The sequence below is a fragment of the Emydura macquarii genome, unplaced genomic scaffold, assembly GCF_026122565.2.
Source record: "Emydura macquarii macquarii isolate MOO-44397 ecotype Brisbane River unplaced genomic scaffold, CSIRO-AGI_Emac_v2 contig_2676, whole genome shotgun sequence".
Taxonomy (NCBI): domain Eukaryota; kingdom Metazoa; phylum Chordata; order Testudines; family Chelidae; genus Emydura; species Emydura macquarii.
Window position 1 is genome coordinate 48,170,750 of NW_027132813.1, and position 16,173 is coordinate 48,186,922.

At 49.6% G+C, this 16,173-nt stretch overlaps 1 protein-coding gene across 1 annotated transcript; it reads left to right on the forward strand.

Annotated features, from left to right (window-relative positions):
• The first annotated feature begins 5,660 nt into the window (after positions 1-5,660).
• LRRN4 (leucine rich repeat neuronal 4) lies at positions 5,661-15,567 on the forward strand. Its single transcript, XM_067564683.1, has 4 exons — positions 5,661-6,376; positions 8,169-8,373; positions 10,651-10,788; positions 11,646-15,567. The coding sequence occupies exons 1-4, from the start codon at positions 5,686-5,688 to the stop codon at positions 12,934-12,936; spliced, it is 2,325 nt and encodes a 774-aa protein (XP_067420784.1). The 5' UTR covers positions 5,661-5,685; the 3' UTR covers positions 12,937-15,567.
• Positions 15,568-16,173: the final 606 nt, after the last annotated feature.

The window sequence follows — 16,173 nt, forward strand, 5'->3', positions numbered from 1 at the left end:
AACAACACAGGGCCTGATCCTGCAAGAGTGCTCAGCACCTTATAGAAGATGCTCGGTGTCTTTCCAAACAGAGCCTGGGTAAGGTGCACCCCTTGGTGTTGGTGGGAGTCACAAAGGGCAAGATTCTGTGTTGATTTCCACCAGGGTTGAACAGAATGGGCCCTATTGCTAATTAGTGTGCTGTTTTTCAGCTCTCAAGAGGCTGCCTGAGTAAGGTCCGGGGGTGAAGTTGGGGGAGAAGGGGGCTGACTGAGTTAAACGTGAGGACAGAGTTTGGCTCGGAGTTCAGCTGGCCAGCCTTTTAAGAGTGTGACATGATTGAGTCCAGTTTCTCATGAAGCCACATTGCCCATAAATTCCAAGCTAACAGCAAATGCTCCAGCGATACTTCGTGGCTCAGGGCAAAGAGAGCGCAGCTCTCTGTCTTTAGGATGGCTGCAGATGAAGGGAGTCCAAAGGAAAGTAGCATTTAAGGCTTTGAGGGTGGGGTTTTCATGAGCTCTCAGCGCCGGCCTAACTCCGTGCCCACAGTGAGCACGTTGGCTAATTCCACTTTGTGTTCATTTAATCAGCGAATGGGGGCAGGTCCACATTCCAGAACAGCTGAAGCCACCGTTTTTTACCCTATAGCCACGCACAGTCAGGTGAGCGGACCAGAGGATGCGTCTACACTTACGACGCTACAGCAGCACCCCTGTAGCGCTCTCTTGATGATGCTCCACGCCTCCAGGAGAGAGCACTCCCTGCCGCCGCGTTCCTCGGCGGTAGCTATGTCGATGGGAGAAGCTCTCCCGCTGATGCAGCGCTGTCTACATGGGAGGGTGTGGATTTTTCACACCCCTGAGCGATGCCATTACACCGAGACAGGTCTGTAGTGTGAATCAGACCTCGGTGGGCTGCTTGGGTGAGTAAAGCGGCCGGATCAGGCACTAGGCCAGCAAACCCTTTACCTTGCCTTAGACCTCAGCCGGCCGCCTTCGTATTCTCCAAGGGAGCAACACATACGTCTCCTGGGAACCGCAAGGGCGCCTCGAAATCCCGTGTCTTGTTTCTCTGGCTGTTCTGCTAGTTTTCAAGCCCCCTCCCCCCGCCTTTCCCTCCCCAATAGTGAATGCCATGGCCCGAGATAAGTCTTGTGCACATACTGTCAAGGTCTGGAGGAAAAGCCGTGCGTGGATTTAAGTCATCTCTTGGGGGTGTGCAGGTCTGCCATGCAGGGCTCTGTTGTTGTCCCAGGAGCGCAAAGGCTCCGGAGAGAACACAACCCCGGCTTTGAGGATTCTTTGCTCCCCGGAGCTGTGCACCTGGGAGTCCCGTGCTTTTCTTTACGCGTTCACTTCGGTGCAGCCGCTGTCCCTTCTGTCCTTGTCCTTTCCTAGAAGAGCTTCATCTTCCTCCTCCTAACGGTTATTATTTGTGGTACGGGAGTGCCCAGAGGCCCTGCCTGAGATCAGGGCCCCATCGGGCCAGGCCCTGTACAAATGTATAGCTCACAAGCTAGGTAGATAAGACAGACAAAAGGTGAGAGAGGAAACACGGGGGAAGTGACTTGCCCCAGTTCAGAGCTGTGAGCCCACAGGCACTTTGTAATGAATGAACAAGGCCTCCTAAGTCTTGTCTGCTGAACACAGGTTATACCCTTCTCCAGCCCATGCACTGGGGGCGGGGACGCAACGCCCTGTTCCTCAGCCTGCTGGAGTTGGTGCTTCAGGTGAGAGCTTTGGTGTCAACATTTACACGGGCCTCCTGCCAGGTAAGGCCGCTTTGAAAAGCCACTTGCCTTGTGTGGATGTTTCCAGGCTTTGCACTTTGAGTCTCCAGGCCCCTGTGGATTAATGTAAGCAGGAGGGGGCGACTTTATCTGCCGCTTGGGAAATCTCAGGGCTGGTGTCAGCAGACAAGCGTCAGCAGTGCGCCAGCCTTTCTTTGCCTTGACCCTTTAGCAAAGAGACGGAATAATAACACCCCCACCCCGGTGTGGGTGGAGGAAGAGGAGCTGGGTGTAGAAATTGTTTTCCCTCCCTCCTCCCCCCCCATGCAGACTGGGGGGGGGAGGGACTGGCCCTGTTTGGGGAGGGGGTGTTGGGAAATCTTCCTACCACCTAGCTGGTAAGGGCGAGGGAGCTGGATGTGTGGAGAGGGGAGGAGAATGGGCCTGTCCCGTCCCCAGAGAGGGTGGGGAAGTTGGCGGGTGGGGGAGTGAGGCCAGACCAGATCTCTCCCCTAGCTGCGCGGAGAGCGGCACCTCACACTCAGCAGCTGAGTGAGTGGCGTGTATAAAACAAGCACGAGGCCACAGAGCAGCACAGCCAGCAGCAGGAGGCCTGGACAGGTATGTGCAAACTGACGCTGTGGGTGGGACTGGCGCTGACCCATCTGGGCGTCTAACAGGTCCATTTTCCACACGTCCCCTGGGCTTGGCCTCCGCAAGGGCTCGTCCGGTTTCTGCTGCCCCAGGACTGGATTGGAAGCAGAGGACTCCGAGGCTGCTCTGTGGGGCTGAGGGTCGAGCGGGCTCTTGAAGGGCCCCAAACAGGGAGCAGAAAGGGGGCAAAAGGCCTCATTTCCCCTGTGCCTGTTTCAGGCAAAAGGAGAGTCCACTGCTAGCCAGACCCAGGACCTCTTCTTTGTTTTGTAATGGTTAGGGCACTAGTCTAGGCCACAAAAATCTTCCATTCTATTCCCTGCTCCACTGCAAACTTCCTGCGTGGCCTGGGGCTAGTTGCTTAGGGGGAGATTTTTCAAAGGGATTTGGGCATCTGGGGGGATTCTCAAAGTTGCCTAACTCCCCCTGGATTAAAAAAATTCCAATGGGAGTTAGGCACCTAACCTGCTTAGGCCCTTTGGAAAATCCCAGTAGGCACCTGAATACCTTTTTTTTTTAAAAGGCACCTAGTCTCTGTGTGCCTCAGTTCCCCATGTGTGCAATGGGGATAACAGCCCTAGCACACCAGGGGGTTGTGAGGATACAAACGTTAAAGACGGAGCTGCTCAGATACTGTGGCAGTGGGGGGGCCATATAGGTACCAGAGAGAGCTAGCGGGGCGTGCAATCACAGCTGTTGGTTTGTGCAGTTCTTCCCCCTTGTTCCAGGGGAAGGCTGCGCGGAGGGGCAGTGGAACAGGCCATGTTGTGCATGCTCCAGAGAGGGCTCTGGGAAGGCAGCGGCTGAAATTGAGGGAGAGCAGCTGCCCTTCACTGAACAGCCTGGCAGCCACAGCAAAGGAGACAGGGAGCTGTTGTGGGGGCTGAGCGGGGGGGACGACTGCAGCACACACCTCCCCACCCAGCCGGCTCTGACCCAGGTCAAGCACTACAGAGGAGAGGGATGGGGAAGGCAAATGTTTCTCAGGTAACCGGCGATGTTAATGACAGGCCCGATCCTGTGAGGAGCTGAAGCATGTCTGAGGTGCAGTCCCCTCAGCTACCCGAGCGCTGGCTGAATGGAGGGGGCGCCTCACTGGGGAGAAATGCAGTGGGGTGCGGGTGAGAGCTGCCTACAGCTCTGATGCAGAACGGTTGGGTGAGGTGCAGGGGCTTGAACCCCGAGGCCGCGCACGTGTGAACATGATGCATGTTACGAATCATCCACCTGCAAGCACTCTGCAGGAAATTCTCTGGGTCCCTGGCCTGGGCTAAGAGACCCCTCACACAGCTCTGACTGAGAGGAGATGGCGTGGGAGAAGCCTTCTCTTTTGCCTGGATGGGGACTGGTGAGGAGTTGGTAAAAGGAGAACTAACACCCAGCCTCCCTTCGCTAGGTCACAGGGTCCAGGGTGAGCAATTCAGGGGCTGGGGTTTTGCCACGAAAAAAGCTCGAGTTCAGACAGGGCAAGGGAGCAACTCCTTGCTGACAGGCCTGTTTCTGCAGGGGGGAAATGGCCCAGCTTGAGTTTTGGCCATTGTGGCACAAGGCAAAGAGAAGCCCTGCACACACTGTAATAAGTCAGTGACACTGGAAAAATCCCCTGAGTCTATGACACTGAACCACCTAGCGCCAAGGAAGTCACCTGCTGCATGTCTGCCACTGCTTGGCAAAGGGGCATCAGTGTAAAAGGCAAAGGGCTAGAAGCAGATCTAGGGGAGAGTTTCAAAAGTGCCCAGGGGATTTAGGAGCATAGGTTTTCAACTGCACCAGAGTGGCCACGACGCTACAAAACTCTGCCAGCATAGCAATGCTGATCAAGGATGTGACGAGGTCTGAACCCTGACTGATGTAGCTGTGCGGGCACAAGCCCCTAGTGCAGACCCAGTTATACTGGCAAAAACCTAGCGGTGCTGGTCTAAGCTGCGTCCACACTAGCGCTCTGCCAGTATAGCACACTGGTGTTGTAACACTGTGAAAGCATGTCTCGTGTAGACCGTGCCAAAGGAGCCTGACTTTCATGCTTTCCCCACCAGCCCCGTTGAAATGCAAGTCAATGGTACTCGTGCTTCGAAATCCTGTAGGGGCTTTTGAAAATCTTCCCCAAGATTGTTCTTATGGAATCCGTAACGGAGTCTCACACTTGCATTCTGCAGACCACTGGGTAAGTGGCGCCGCCCACCATGGGCATGCCGGACCTTCCAAGCCCTGGCAAGGTAGACACCTTGATTACCAGGCCATTTACTTTTGAACCTTTAGAAGCAAGCTCCTGTCTGCTCTGTATGGCAGTTAAAGAGCCTATTGAACTTTGCATAAGAACTGGAGATATTTGCCCATTATTTTTTACCAGAATTACCCCCTTGTGCAGCTTGCTGCACATGTGCTGGAACTAGGGGTGCTGGATAAGCGGCCGCACCTCCTGGCTTGAAATGGTTTTCATTATATGTAGGGTTTGCAGTTTGGTTCAATGGCTTGCAGCACCCCCACTCTACAAATTGGTCCAGCCCCTCCAGCTTGCAGTGTACATGTTGATTTATTTGTAGTACCATAGCACATAGGAGCCCCCGTCATGGCCCAGGACCTCATTGTGCTAGGTGCTGTACAAAGAACAAAAAGAGGGTCCCTGACCCAACGAGTTTAAAAGCTACAGCAGCAAAGCTGCAGTGTAGACACTTACTAGAGCAATAGAAGGAGTTCTTCCGTCAGTCTCCACCTCTCCAAGAGGCTGTAGCTAGGTTGACAGAAGAATTCTCCCATTAACCTAGCATTGTCTAAACTGGGACTTAGTCAGCTTAACTACATATCGCAGGTGTGTGTGAATTTTTCACACCACTCAGCGATGTAGCTGGGTCAACCAGCTCTGAGTTGGCTGTTGCTCTCCCATCAGATCTTCAGTGCTGAGGATACAGGCAGGCAGAACCGGTAGTGTGGCATGTGTGTTTGTACAGCACCTAGCACAATGGGCTCTGCTCCGTGAGGTGGGTTACAAGGTGCCACATAATACAACTAATAATAATGTGCAGTTTCAGACACACTTGGGTTGCCCCTGGGATGAAAGGTTTCATATATCTCTAAATCTGCTCAGATGAGACTTCTGTCCCAAACACCTCATCTTTATGGCCATTTAATTACAGCAACCATGCTAATTATCACCACTGCCCTTCTGGAGGCAAAAGCAAAACATTTACCAGTGTTTTGCTTTCACATAGCTCGTGGCAGCCTGAAGGGGCTTTAATTTAGTTCTCCATATTGCTGTTTTGTTTCCCCCTCCATGCAGAGCAGATTTGGTATTTTAATTGGAAGCCATCAGAAGCCGAAGAATGTTTTCCCTCCTGCTCGCTCTTTCTCTGCTGGCGTGGGAGGCGGCGGCCGGCTTGACAGACGGAGCGGCTCCAGCTGCGCAGGGGAATGTCACAATTTTTTTCCAGCTGGCCCAGCAGGACCACTGGGAAAAGAACGTTAATCTCACCAGCATGTCCTGTGAGGATCTGAGGAACAAGACGTGGCTCCACCTGCGTCTGAACGACAACGGCCTGCAAACGTTCCCTGCCTGCCTGCCGAGGGCACTGGAGGCCTTAGACCTCAGCACCAACCTCTTGCCTGCGCTGAATGGCGTGGAGATAGCGACCCTCCCAAAGCTACGCACCCTCTCGCTGAGGCATAATGACATCCAAGAAGTTACGTGGGGGACTGGAGCCCTCACTAGTCTCCAGTTCCTGGACCTAAGCGCTAACAACTTGTCCTCTGTGCCATCATGCCGGCCCACCCACCTGCCCAACCTGAGGTGGCTGTCACTGGCCGGAAACCCTATCACTCAACTCCAGCCTCTGGCTTTCTCCTGTTATCCGCAGCTACAGTTCCTGAACTTGTCGGCTACTTGGCTAGGGCGCCAGCGGGGCGGAGGGATTAGCGCGTCGGCCTTTGCCATGAGCGCGTTGCCGGGGGACACCAGGCGCAGAGCTAGAAATGCCATTGACGTGCTTGACCTGAGCGGGACCTTTCTCCAGCAAAGTAAGTTTTAAGGGTTTTGTGGTACACGTGGGGCCTGATCAAACCCACTGAAGCTGAGCCAGTGGTCGTGTCGCAGCCACCAGCAGTAGGACGGGCCACCTCCAGAGCGGTAAGCAAGAGCTGCTGTGGCTTGAGCTACACCTCACGAGCTGAGGCTGTAATAGACTCATTCAATTACAGCCACTGATCAGGCCCAGCAGAGGAGCCTGTAAAACACACCCACCGGTTGGTTCCATAAGCAGTGGTGGGAATTCTCTTGTGTAGACAACGCTTCAGAGGAGAAGGTGGAGCTGTAGCTATTAGCACAAACCTAACAACAGAACTTCTCATCTGTCCTTGTAATTCCTCTATCCCCACCCACTATCCTCTCCTGTCATCCAGCTCTCAGCCCTGGGCTATCTTTAGCTCCTCCCTTTCCTCCTCTTTTCATTTCCAGCGTCTTACCAAAGCCCATCTCTGGTTCTTCAGTGGCATTTCTAACTCCTGCCTTTCCTTCCTCGCTGTCACAGCTAAACCCTGCCTCACCCCTTTGCTTTCTCCACTTATTATGAGCACAGCACAAAGAGGCCACAACAAAATCAGAGCCTCGTTGTGTTAGGCATTATCAGTCCACAGAGTGAGAGGCAGCCCCTGCCCCAGAGAGGTTACAATCTAAATAGAGAAGATAGGCCAATGGGAGGATGCTCATCCCAATTGCATAAATGGAGGAGCTGAGTCACAGCAAGAGGAAGTGAGTCTGTGGCAGAGCCTCGGGTTGCACCTTAATCTCCTTAGTCCCCGTCTAGTCCCTTAACCACAGGATCATTTCTTCTCTCTGCGACAGTTTCCTCCCCCTCCTGGACTCCTGCAACATTTCATCCACTCAAATGGGTAAAATAATTCTCACCGGGTGAGGTTTCACTGACTGGATAATGGCCCAAGTCCTCCGAGGGACACATGGGAAAGTAGCGGTGGCCGTGTGAAGAGCGGGGATACACCTGCCGTCCTCAGACAGCCAGATGCAGAGTCCCTAGTGGAGGTTCCAGCCCCATCGCTAACCAACCCAGCTCACTGTGGGGCAGCTTCACCTTACACGTGCGCTGCTGAGCGGCTGGGGAAAGAACTAAAGCCTCGGGACTTTCTTTTCACTTTTTATAATTTTTCATTTTGCTTTCGGGGGAATTTTGGGTTCCTTCAATTTATCCATGGCTGGTGTCGGGTCCTGACCTGGGGAGGGGGAGCATGGGAGGGTGGTTGGAGTTCACCCTGTACTCAGCATGCAGCGACAGCGTCTGTCCCATGGGGCCGGGTCTAGCTGTCCGCTCCGGGCATCGTGACTTGGTGCCCAGGGTGACAGCGCCATTCCCATTTGGCCCTGCTGCTCCTCCGTTACGATGACAGAGGAGTGGCCGGGCCAAACTGGAGAGATCAGCACTGCGATGCCATGGGCAAGGTTGCTACGCCCAGAGCCACTCACTCCAATTTGGCCCAGCTGCCCCTCATCATGACTGAGGGTACGGTCAGGCCCCACCTGAGCAGTGCTGTGACCCTGTGCACCAGGGAGTTGGCCCCAACCTCACAGAAGCCACTGCTGCAGGGTGTGGTTTTTCATTCGATTTGTTTTAAATGTTGTGTTTCCGTTTTATTTCATGTTATTTCACATTTGCAAAAAACCCGGGGTGCTAGAAATAGCCATCAGGACCCTCGGTTTGTCAGGGAAACGCAACCCACTGCTGTCTGCTTTATTGGCCAGTCCTAAATCCCGCACGGTCTTCTGCTTAAAAGCCAGTCATCCAGCTCTTCTCTGCTTCAGTTCAGCAGGAGTGGGCCCAAGACCTGGCCAGCCTTAGGTCGCTCCACCTAGCCAGGATGGCCTGGCTGAAGAGTCTCGATACGGATCTATTCAAGTCCATGCCCAGGCTGAGAGAACTGAATTGCCAAGACTCCCATGCGCTGAGTGGGGTGAGGACGGAGATGTTTGATGATATTCCTCACCTGAACTTTCTCAACTTCCAGAAGTAGGTGTTTTCTTTGCTCCTCCCATGTGTAAAATGCTGCTGTCTGCAGAAAGTGCATAGTCACAGCTGGCTCCCCTCACTGCCCCCAGACTTCCCCGGTGGTCACCTGAGTAGGAAGGACTTGGGGTCATTAGTGCATGGGGGAGCTGCCATGTCAAACCCTGACCTCATGTGGAACTCCTGTGAGGCCTTGCTGACACAGCAGGAGTAGGATTTCCCAGGCTGCATGGCCAGCATGCTCCAGCTGGTGCACAGGTGCCAGAAAGATGGCACATCTCTCCATTGTGGTGGAGAATTCTCCGCTAGCAGGGAGCTGCACAGCCAAACCCTATGCTACTCCCCCTGCAGCCTTTAGCACAGAAGTCCTGCTGGGCATCTGTGAGGGAGGTATTGCTGGAGCACACTGCACTCCGGAGAGCTCCAGTTGGCAGAGAGCCCCTTCGGGGGCCATAGCCAGCTAGTGAAGACTAGAGCAGCTTCATGGCTGCTCTAAATTTCACTCGAGTTGCCACAGAACTGGCCCCAGCACCAGAGACACAACTGACTTCTTCACAAGTTCCCATCCTTGCTGCCCTGGTGGATTCTGGGAGCAGCAGAGAATCTGGCCCAGTGGGCCAAACTCTCATCATAATGCAGAAGCTGCCTTAATGAACTTCTGAGCCTGGGGCAGTTGTTAGCACTTTCCAGACAGCTTCCTTTCCTGGGCAGACTGGTGTTTTAGAAAAGTCTGTTTCACTGAACTCCAAAGGCCACAATTCCCTCTCAATGGCACCGACTTCCATGGAGATGCAGGACTGTGCTTCAGAATCTGGCCCAAAGTATCAGTGCCCTGCAGCTTAATCATGCCTGCTTTTGGGGAACACCACATGCCCCCCCTTATCTTCCCTTTGGAGTATTTAACCTACATGCTCTCAGCAGATGTTATAACACTGATGGATTGGAGCTTTATGGTGTCAAGTTCCCTGCTAGTGTAAATTGGCACAGCTCCATTGACTTTATGCTTTCAAAGGTTGTGTGTAAATCATTCTACTGGGTAGACACTAGGAAGAGAGATGGGAACAATAACTAAGACATGCTTAAACCAGGAACTTGAAATACCTGCTTAGACTGTAAGCTCTTTGTGGCAGGGACTGTCTTTTTGTTCTGTCTGTATAGCACCTAGCACAATGGGGGCCCTAGTCTACAACGGGGACTTCTACGCATTACAGTAACACAAATAATAAAGGATGATGTTAATAAAGACCTGCCTTCAGAATTCACTGACTACAAAGACTAAAACAGGAGGATTACCGTAACCAGAAAAGGTGATGGTCGAGACTGGAACGGAAATGAAAGGGTATGACACGTTGTTTCCCTTCTCCACCATCCATTGCAGACAGATGCTCCCAGAGCTCCAACATGACAGCTGTTAGGCTGTGACATCTTCTCCCCAAACTGCATTTGCTTAAGTCATCCAAACCTTTCCTTTCCATTCCAGTGTGTACCATCCCCTTTCCCAGGTGCATTGAAGATGTAATTTATGATGAAAATGCTCAAATTATTCCCTGGACTCCAGGAACTGGAACTTTCAGAAAAGATTGAATATCATTATAGCTAGTAACACTGGTAACTGATGAGGAAGTCAAATCATGGGTGAGCAGAGGTGATGTGTGTGGGCCAGTGGGGGAGTGGCATGCGGGGTCATCGGTCCCCCCACTTCCCCGCCCCCCCCAATTTGCTGCTTGGCTTGTACTGAGCAGACTCACATGGACTGAACATGCTCAGTAACACTGCTGAAGCCGGCTGCCCTCACTCTGCCCCCACCCCCTATCAGCAGGTGCCGATTGTGGGGATGGGGGGAGATAAAAGGAGGCTGGAGAGTGAACTAGGGGGACCATAGGAGAAGGGGTGTAGGATTAAATGTAAGCAAAGATGAATGCAGGGGTGCAGGATAAGACAAACTTTAACAGAGCAGAGCTGTTGGGTGCAGATCCTTTTCCTTTCCAGCTGCCATTCATACTGCATTCTGGTTATGCTTTTAAGGTGTTTACAGCAGAGAGGGAATCTAAATTGGGGCGAATGTATTAGCCCCAGGGTGATACATGGGAATGAACTTGGTTTTCCTAGAGCGTGGGAGGGGGGCATTACTAGTCTGCTATGGCTATGGGCTGGGAGCAGACTACTGCCTCCCCATGGAGCACAGAAGGCTGTGTGCCACCCCTTACACAGACCAGGTTGTTAAAGCACGATCCAGCCCTTGGGCCTTTGCTGACTCTTTACGTATGTTTCATCTCCTAGCTGTAACCTGAGCTCCTTTAATCCTTGGAATATCAACTCGTCAGGTAGCATCCTCATCAACCTGTATGGAAATCCTCTGGAGTGCAATTGTGAGCTTTCCTGGCTTCTTTCTGATCCTGAGAGAGTTGTACTGCAAAGGTAAATATCCTGTTAGCTGCATATTATTCACACAACAGGAATGTAGGAGTGTGCATAAGGATTATCTTTAGCCTGTTTACTGCAATTTCTGCTTTAAGTGGTTCACAGATGATGCAGTCTTCCTGTTGAAATACATACCCCATCAATATTATTCACAATCCCCATCTGTTCCAATCTTCCTCAAAGGACAGACATCTAAAATAAAGTTTCCTTCAAGAACTAAGAATGGGCTAATTATATTTGAAAGCTGCACTATCCTGTTAACACAAGCAGAACTGTAAAATGATGCCATCTACAGACTGCAATTTACAACTGAGATAATTTAGTCTCTGCCTTCCCCCACCCCCATTAGTACTTTCCTGTGAGTACAGATCAAATGTAAGCTAGCTCAGTGGCCTTCATGATGTTGTGCATTGTCAAACAGGATATCAGCAGTCAAATACTGAGCTTGGTTTCTGATTCCTGAGCCAGCAGGGACTGAGAGTACAGTGGAAGTAATTACACATTATTCTACACTGCCTCCTGCTGTCAGATTTGGAGAAGCATTACTCAACTTGGCTTTGGAGCCTTCAACTCCCACTGCACCTTGTCGAATCAATCCCTTGGCCCTCCAGGCAGGGGATATTTGCTGCACCTTCCAAAATGTATGCAGCCGAGTGGGTAATATGAGGAGGAAAATCAGCCTGAAAGTGCAGAACTGCAGTCAAGACTCTACCTGGTTTTGGCCTCAGATTTCATGGAAGAGAACAGGTTTCTGACTGGCATTAGCAGCTCACTCTCTGATAAGTTTCACAGATGCTGGTGGTGCCTTCCTATAACTGTTAGAAAAGACACAACTCCTTTGCTTCATCCTGCAGGGCATCGGACACCATTTGCAACACAGCCCCGAAGGACAGAGAGATGCCTTCGTCCTCATCGTCTCTTTCACTGTTACAACTCTATGACGAATGCCAGGCTCGGAGAAACACCACCCTCCCCACATCAAACATGCCCCTTCTCAAGGAAGACGCTTCCAACCTTCCAACTGACTATCCCACTACTGTGGCCACAACGGTGGACTCTACTCCATTCACCAAAGAACCTTACAGCGGCTCCTTGATGTTGCAAAACGTAAGTCTGACGCAAACAGTTCCAGCGAAGAACAAGCCTGCAAATGAGGACGTTTTTTCCAAATCTACTAACGATCCCTCTACTGAAACAACTGCAGCCATCTCTTCAGCAATTCGGGGAGAGCTTTATAGTGACTCCTATATTCAGCAAAGCACTGTGAGCACAAGCAAAACAGATCCATTGAAGAGAAAGGCCACAACGGCCAATGCTCCGTTCCACCAAGAGGGAATCTTTTACCAGTCTGCTAATAACCCTTCCACTGAAGCGGCAGGACCAACTGGAACAAACTCGCCTCTGTTCCTTGGCACATTAAGTCCATCTCAGACAGATCAACTGCAGCAAAACCTTACAAAGGCAAATCCTATTCCAAACCCTACACATGCTGTAATACCAGTCTATTACGTAGATGACTATTACGATGATGATCCACCAAAGGAAACTCCAGCTCAACCGATAGAAGTCTCTTGTGACTATAACCCTTGCCAACACCTTCAGAAACCATGCTCTGTACTTCAGAGGTTGTCCCCGTGTCTGTGCCCCGGAGTGTCTGGAGAAGACATTGTTCCGGATCCACCGAGGCTGAGAGAAGTATCTGAAATGACAGATATATCAGCACAGATCCACTGGTGCGCTCCCAATTCAGTCGTGCATACCTACCAGCTTGCATACTACGCCAAAGGCAGTGAGAAGAGCCAGATCCTGGTTGGTGAGATCTATCCCACTGCGAGGCAGTACACGCTGTACAAACTTTCACCAGGCACCACCTACTGGGTGTGTGTGATTGCTTCTAACAAAGCAGGATTGAGCCAGATGACAAGTGAGATCTCATGCATCCAATTTACAACAAAGCACAACTACAAACCCGTCTTTGCTGTCTTGACCCTAGCAAGTGTGGTCTTCCTAATTACCACCATCATATTGTCTGTGTGTCTGTATCAGAAATGTAAAAAGCCTCACGCTGAACAATATGGCACACACCTCATCTCTTATAAAAACCCAGCATTTGATTACCCCTTAAAACTGCAGACATGTAATTAGCCCCAGCTGGTTTTGTCAACAACTTTTGCAATAAAACGTCTTATAACAACACATCGAAGTGGAATCCACCTGCCATCTCGGTTATGATTTTTCCTCAGAGGGCTAAATTCACCCGTTGTAACTCCAGGGACTTCAATGAAATTACACCAGGGACATCTGTGGCCCCGAATGCTTTGTTTTGTCACAAGGGGACACCACCTGACCTGCTTCTGAGCTTTCTATTTTCCATTTCCAAAGACCTGTGTTTGGGGTGAAGTTTCTCTTTCAATTACAATGTAATTGATTTGTATTGTAATTTGTCTGGCTGCTCATCGGGAGGTCCCAATGATGATTTTAAAATGAAGTGAGAGGGGGAAAGGGGTGGCATAGCCTGACGTGGAAGAAGGAAGCGGAATAGTCCTGAAGTTCTCTGGCTTTTCTAAACTAATTTAATGTGACATTGAAGCACCCAGCATAAAAGAACACCTAGAAATAATCCCTAGCATGTATATAGTGCCTTTCATTTGTAGATATCAGTGTTTTACAAAGGCACAAGGGTTTATAGATTTTAAAACCAGAAGGGACCAGCATGATCATCTAGTCTAACCTCCTACAAAACATTTACCATAGAATTTCACCCAGTGATTCCTGCATCAAGCCCTTAATTTCTGGTTGGAAAAACATCCAATGTCATATCACTATTCCCCATGTGCGGATGGGGAAATTAGCAATAGGACTGGCCAAATTTTTAAAAGGTCTTTAGGTGCAGCTCACATAGGGTGACCAGAGAGCAAACGTGAAAAATCGGGATGTGAAAAAAGTGTGAAAAATAGGGGTTGAGGCGTAATAGGTACCTATATAAGACAAAGCCCCATATTACCAGGACTGTCCCTATAAAAGCTGGGCATCTGGTCACCCTAATAATAGCCTACTCTGTGTTTTGTGTGTTAAGATGCTGCCTTTGCTTCCATGTGTTTATTCCACTGCAGAATGTTCCTATCAATACAGAACACACATAGCTGTAAGTTAGGATTTGCACAGGACCTCCCCAAAGGGACTTGAGTGTAAATTTTATTTGAGATTTTGCTGTTAGAGATGATTGGAACTCAACAGCAAAAATGTAATTGAGAAAACAAATGACTGAAAATGAAAGGTGGGCACTGTTCTTGGGGCCCTCTGCTAAGAGCAGCTGCACACCCACAGCTCCAGCTGACCTCCATAGGAATGGCCAATGTCAAGCATCACTCAAGTTCAAGCCCCTTAAGAACAATAGGTAAGATTTAATGAACAAAAGAACATGGATAATGTAAGCTTCTTGGGGCAGGGAATCTTTCTGTTCCATATCTGTACAGTGCCTACCACAATGGGACTCCTGGTCCAGGACTGGGGGGTCCTAGGTGCTACTGCAATACAAGCAATGAAAAGAATGTTGTATGGGGTCTCCAAAATGGAAGTAAGTGGTAGAAATTATAACATTGGTCACCATTTGTTTCCCCAACAAAAGAAACAAGTGAATTAGCATCATGATGAATGCACGAAGGCCTGGTTTACGCTGCAAAGTTAGTAGAATGGCAATTTCCCTGGAGTTGACTCAGCCTGTCTGAGGTAGATAACTGAGTATCAGTGCAACCTAATGTGTGTAGGTGTTGAGGTGAGTTCTTAAGAAACAGAAATCCCGTCCACTCCAGTGGACATTTAGGATAAGATTTTCAAAGGTTCCTAAGGGATGTGGATACTAATTCCTTTAATTTAAATAGGAATTGAGCATCCAAATCCCTTAAACAGCTTTGAAAATCTCAGCCGTAAAGCACCCAAAGCTCTGTTCATAACAGAATGGAGTTATCCTGGTGTCTTGATCAAACATTTCTCTTGTGTGATTGTTGTTCAGGATTCTAGGTGTTTATTAGCTACAGCCCTTCATCCCAGCGGTGGCTACCTAGCAGTGGTGCTCTATGGATATCACTGATGCCCTTTGGGATCCTTGAGGATGAAAGGTGCTATATAAATGCAACGGTATTTGTGCTCTGTTGGTTATTTTTAATGTGGAAAAATCACACACCCTGTACTAATGGAATTAAAAAATGCAGCATGATGAAATAACCACAGACTTGTTCTTGTTTTAAACCTAACAGACAAGTAGACAATAACAAGGTCAGGGTTTGCTTTTTTTTTTTTGCCTGTTTGCTCTGTAGATTGAAGTCTGTGCGTCCCTTTCCACAACAGGTTTGAGGCATAGAAAAAAGTATCATTTTTATTCTGGTACATTAGCATGTGCACTGACATCAAGACTGCTAGGTTTTCATTCTGAATCACAAGCAGTGATGTCTTTACTCTCCAGTGCCTGCCATCACTTTGGGTCCCAATTTTTCCTCTCCTGCTCCACTCCAGCCGCAGTTAAGGCTTTGCATCAACTTTTCATAACTACCCCCTACCTTAGAGAATACCTTTCATGCCACGCCGAGTCACTGAGGTCAGTTATCCTCACTAACTTTCCATAAACCAAATTTATATTAAAGGTGACTTGCAAATAGAAAAATTGGGGTTGTGCTCCTTTGCTTCTATGATATAGAAAGGCAGCAAGAATCATAATTTTAATTTTTTCAGGCCTGGCCTTCCCTGTTTTGTGCGGGAAGTTGCTACGGAGGGACTGACACACCAAAGCAGGCACTGTTTCAACTCTGAATTGAGAGGCAAGGACTCAGACTTTAAGACCAGAAGGGATGAGACTGCTGAACCTTAATTAGTTTGTTTTCTCCAGAACTGTTCAGGCGCAGGGATGCTATATGTTTGTACAGCACCTAGCACAATCAGACCCTGAGTGGGGTCTTTGGTACTATAGTAATGTTAACAAAAAATAAGTAGTGCAAAGTAAAAGGCTTGTAAATAGCAATGTATTTGTTCTTGTGAATTAGTTCCTGAGCAGGAAAAACAGGTTTTAATAGGTAAGAAGAGTGAGTGAGGTTAAGTATTAATTATAATCTAAAGCAAAGGGAAGATCTGAATTTGAAGGTTTGAGATTTGAACAGAGGGATTTGTGACTACCTGCAACATTTAACTAAAAATCAAAGACCCTCCCTTAAGCCACTAAGGAGCTAGAGGAAAATTAACATCTTTTTATAATAGGGATTACAATGAGCACGGTAAATCACTAGAGCACAGTCATACAGACCGCACAAATCTGACTGTCTCCGCAGCTGCACCAAACCACAGTGATGCTGGAGAAGATGATGAAGCGGCTTCACCTCAGGCTTGTGAGCC

What these genes read in the sequence shown, in the direction of transcription:
- LRRN4 (XM_067564683.1), top strand. Translation starts at nt 5,686, where the DNA reads ATGTTTTCCCTCCTGCTCGCTCTTTCTCTGCTGGCGTGGGAGGCGGCG. An exon ending in CGGGACCTTTCTCCAGCAAA is followed by an intron (nt 6,377 to 8,168) that starts GTAAGTTTTAAG and finishes TCTCTGCTTCAG; the next exon opens with TTCAGCAGGAGTGGGCCCAA. An exon ending in AACTTTCTCAACTTCCAGAA is followed by an intron (nt 8,374 to 10,650) that starts GTAGGTGTTTTC and finishes TTCATCTCCTAG; the next exon opens with CTGTAACCTGAGCTCCTTTA.